General features: G+C 36.0%; 1 protein-coding gene across 2 annotated transcripts; it reads right to left on the reverse strand.

Annotated features, from left to right (window-relative positions):
* Positions 1–725: 725 nt before the first annotated feature.
* On the reverse strand, positions 726–4,027 carry LOC107932931 (galacturonosyltransferase 8). Of its 2 annotated transcripts, none has more exons than XM_016865053.2 (3): positions 3,469–4,027; positions 2,075–3,322; positions 726–1,269 (listed from the first exon to the last, which is right to left on the reverse strand). In XM_016865053.2, the coding sequence occupies exons 1-3, from the start codon at positions 3,652–3,654 to the stop codon at positions 994–996; spliced, it is 1,710 nt and encodes a 569-aa protein (XP_016720542.1). In that variant the 5' UTR covers positions 3,655–4,027; the 3' UTR covers positions 726–993. The 2 variants fall into 2 exon arrangements, with proteins under 2 accessions (XP_016720542.1, XP_040973580.1); XM_041117646.1 differs by lacking the exon at positions 726–1,269 and adding an exon at positions 1,367–1,477 and having other exon boundaries at positions 3,469–3,908.

Genomic DNA, 4,027 nt, shown 5'->3' on the forward strand with positions numbered 1-4,027 from the left:
ATAATATATTTATTAATTAAAAACATTAATTAAAAAAACTTCAAATAATATGAAACAAAAAATACAAATGTGTTTAGAAAATGGATCGAATTTGGGACTTAAAGATAAAATTATTATTATTTAACTATCTAACAAAAGAAGCTAATGTGTTAAAAACAATAATTAAAAATAAAAGCAAAGCTTAAAACATGAAATAAAAATAAAATTGTGAGTAAGAGAGAAATCAAACCCGAGACTAAAAAACAAAACCACTAATATTTATCTATCTGACCAAAGAAATTTGTGTCAAAAAGTCAAAAAAACGTGTCTTCAAAAACACGCCAATGAAAACGCATCTTACAGAAAGCACTTTTTAATTCTTCCTCCGAAATCAACATATTTACCTTTACCTTTAAAAAAGAAAAGAACATTTCCCTCAACATATTTTAATCTTTTATTAATTTTAAAAACCCAAACAATATATATTACTTAATCTTTCTTCTCTTTTCCTTTATCCAATCATTTGTTTATTCTTTTCTTTTCCAATTAAATGACATGAAATAACTTTGGATAAACTTAAATTTTAAAATTTTTGAGTTATTTTAGTTTGAATTAATATCGAGTTCAACTCAAATTTGTGAACTCAAATTTAGATTAGAATTTAAAATTTTCTGAGATGAATATACCAAAATATAAGAACCCTCACAATCAAGAACATCTCACATTCTGTTTTTCTGACAACTATGAACAAAAAACTCTCTTCATCATTTTTTATCATTGCAGGATAATTTCAACATTTGCAGAATAATTTATAAACCAAGAAATTCTAAAAATGAAAAGTATTCTATACTAAGAATAAAGATGCTAATTTTCTTCCACGCAGAATTAGAGACACTTGAATTTTAACGTGTAAGAAAAATAATAATGCAGATGGTATGATGGAAACTCTTGCTGTAAAAAAAACTAGATTTTGCAGCATTTACCAGTGCAGAACCTTCAACGATGATGTTTTATTTAAACACCGAAATTGCAGGCCTGTACAAACTCCAGATCATAGTCCACGTATTTGGTCCAAAGAGGTTTGAACTGGTTCATGGCGATATCGAGCCATGGTTTCATGTTCCCGTTGAAGTGCACCACCGCGGCATTGCTGATCTCGTCCATGCTAATGCTTGGGTTATAACCGAGTCCAAGTACATGCCAAGACTTGTCTAGTGGTTTCGTCGTGGAATAAAATGTGATTAAACCGGGAGGCAATGTTCCTAATTTCCACAAGGTCCGGTTTTCATTCTGCAAAATCAAGTTAATTCATCGATTATCGATAACTGAACTAGAAATGCTGAATAATGATGACAGGCAGCCATAAAGAACATAATCCAAGAAAATACCCAAAGAACATCTAGTTCTAGCATTTCCAATTCCACAGTTGCATTCCCAATTAGTGTTAATTGCACCAAACTTCACCAAACTTCGACCTATATCCTAAACGAATCCCAATCTTGCAAAACATTCCAATTGAGTTCTCAAAAAGTCAGTTTTAATCAAATCCTTCTATTAGCCTAAGTGTCAACTTGGACGTTGAATTCTAGCTCGGATCTTACGTTTACGAAAACACATAAATCAAAATTTAAACGCATATATACCCATTGCATGTATAACGATCAAACATGTTGAAAAACCATACAATGACATTAAAATTTAGGACTCTTTTCTTTTTGTTCAATGTCATATTCAAGTTGTCTGTGTTTAAAATTTAATCCATGTGTTTAAATAAGCTCTATATTATATTTTATTTTAGCATATTCAACTTCTAAATTGACTACTAGAATGATATAAGAACCTGAATAGTAAAATGCTTAAAGATCTCACTTAATGTTTTGGAATTCCATACCGATTTAGAATCTGGACCAAAGTTGGAGGACATTCGCTGGAATTAACTCTTAATTAAAATGCTTTAAGCTTTGAAACAGGACAATCAAGCTATACTACCTAAAAAAGGTTGCATCATCCAATGGCATAAATCAAGCATCAAAAGTAGAACAAGCAAGGCATAATAAATCAATCAAACAACAAGAGAGTGGCAATGAAAGCGTACCAGATTCTGCCAGTAATGATATTCCTCAGTACATTTTTCCCTCCTCCAAGCGTCCAAATCGAAGAAATTCATCCCATAAGCCCAAGCACACGCCTTGGGATTAAACTTCTGTTTGATCAAAGGATGCGAGAAATTCATATACTGCGCGTACCTATGGAAAGACCCAAAGCAAGTCTCCACCGCCCCATTCACTTTCCCATCCATATCAATCTTCCACAACCCTGTCAAATCCTTTTGCACAACAATATCATCGTCCAAAAACAGAATCCTATGCAATGTGGGATACATCTCTGGTAAATAAAACCTCAAGTGATTCAAAATTGACAAATACTTTGGGTTCCTAAACTTCATGTTAGTAGTATCTTTTGTGGCATTTTCGAGCGTGTTCTCGAAGTAAAACTTCTGCAAATTCGCGGATTCTAACTGTCTCAACACTGGGACATAAGATGAATTCAAAAACTTATAATCCTCAACTGCTTTAACTTCAATGTGTGCTCCATTGTAATCTTTCAATTTGAACATAACCTGCATTGCTCCAAGATTCATCTTATCAGTCACTACATGGAAAACGTGTTTCCAGGGCTCTTTCGCATTCTTCGTGGCTGAATTCACCACCACTGATGCTGCAAGTACGTTATCCGAAAAAATCGCATAATGATAAAGCTTAGGGTCCTCAAACTCAGGAGGAGTTGGCTTCCCTTCATCGGTATACTTCTCTGGATGTGCAATACGTTCCTCCATCAACCTCATTGCCAAACAATGTAAGCTTTTAGGGATCGATTTGGCCGCGATGAGGCTGGAAAACGCACCTTGCTTTTTCGCTTTTGTCAGCTGCTCGTTGACAGCGAAGATCGTATCTTTTAATTTCTGGATCTTGAGTTGGTTATCAAAAGATTCCTTGGCTTCCGAAATCATTTGGCGCGTAGCCTTTATTCGCTCTTTCACTTCTTTCTCGAATTGCCGGAGCACCGACTCATCGATGGACAGTGAATCAGTTTCAAACAGAGCCCGATAAGATGGTTTGTTAATGAGATCCGAGTAATTCCGGGATAGATCGGCGAAAACCCTAACGAGCTTCGAGTTTTCAAGCTTCAATTTCCGAGCGTAAGACGCGTAAGCGAGGACAAGAGAACGGTGATCGCCGGCTTGTTTCCGGATCTGATCCAGTCGAGGCTTGAGCGGATCCGATTTAAGTGCCAAAACGGACCTCCTCGTGGATCCGATTCCATAGGAATCAGTTGAGAAACCCTAGAAAACACAAAAGAAACGAAACCGTTCCATCAATCACCGTATACTTTCCTTCTTTAATTCGTCTTTAAAAAACAAAAATGAGTCGAAAAAAGAGTTTAATTTAATTTTCAGTTAAAATAAAGAGAAAGTTAGTTAGAACTTACAAGGTTTGTTTGAAGATGAGGAGACAGAGAGTGGTAAGTGAAGAAGAAAGAAAGAGCAAAGAAGAAACAGATTGCAACCGTAATTGCAGAAGCCAATAATCTAACTGTAAATCCAAAACCTCCAATCGTCGCCCCTGCTACTCCGACGCCGCTGCCGCTGTTTCTTGCTGTACGATGAATCGCCATCTTTCCGATCTATCACCGACGCATCAAACGATTTAAAACAACGGAAAGATGATGCCAAAACACAAGCGCCACTATCTCTTCACTCACTGATTTTTGTTTTTGTTGGATTTTGGGTTCTAAGCTTCGGGGACTTTCGCTTTCTGATGTTAGAGAGATTATGATAAGGGGTGTTGGTTTACGGAGATCAACGGCTTTGATTCCGTTATTGTCGGTGAAAAGGTAAGCTAGCTGGGTGCCACTTGGAATTTGGCGGCAACGCGGGATCCTGTGTGAACGCTCCCATTTTATCTTGGTAACATTTAGTCCCGAACCTTAACAATATTTGCTGCCTTGGTCCTGAATTTTTTTCAAGTTAATCTTTAAATTTAACAGT

This window comes from Gossypium hirsutum, chromosome A07 (assembly GCF_007990345.1).
Source record: "Gossypium hirsutum isolate 1008001.06 chromosome A07, Gossypium_hirsutum_v2.1, whole genome shotgun sequence".
In the NCBI taxonomy this organism is placed as follows: domain Eukaryota; kingdom Viridiplantae; phylum Streptophyta; class Magnoliopsida; order Malvales; family Malvaceae; genus Gossypium; species Gossypium hirsutum.

Coding starts and splice junctions, on each gene's coding strand:
- LOC107932931 (XM_016865053.2), bottom strand. CDS start 3,654: ATGGCGATTCATCGTACAGCAAGAAACAGCGGCAGCGGCGTCGGAGTA. Junction 3,323..3,468: donor CTCATCTTCAAACAAACCTT/GTAAGTTCTAAC, acceptor TGTGTTTTCTAG/GGTTTCTCAACTGATTCCTA. Junction 1,270..2,074: donor ATCATTACTGGCAGAATCTG/GTACGCTTTCAT, acceptor TTGATTTTGCAG/AATGAAAACCGGACCTTGTG.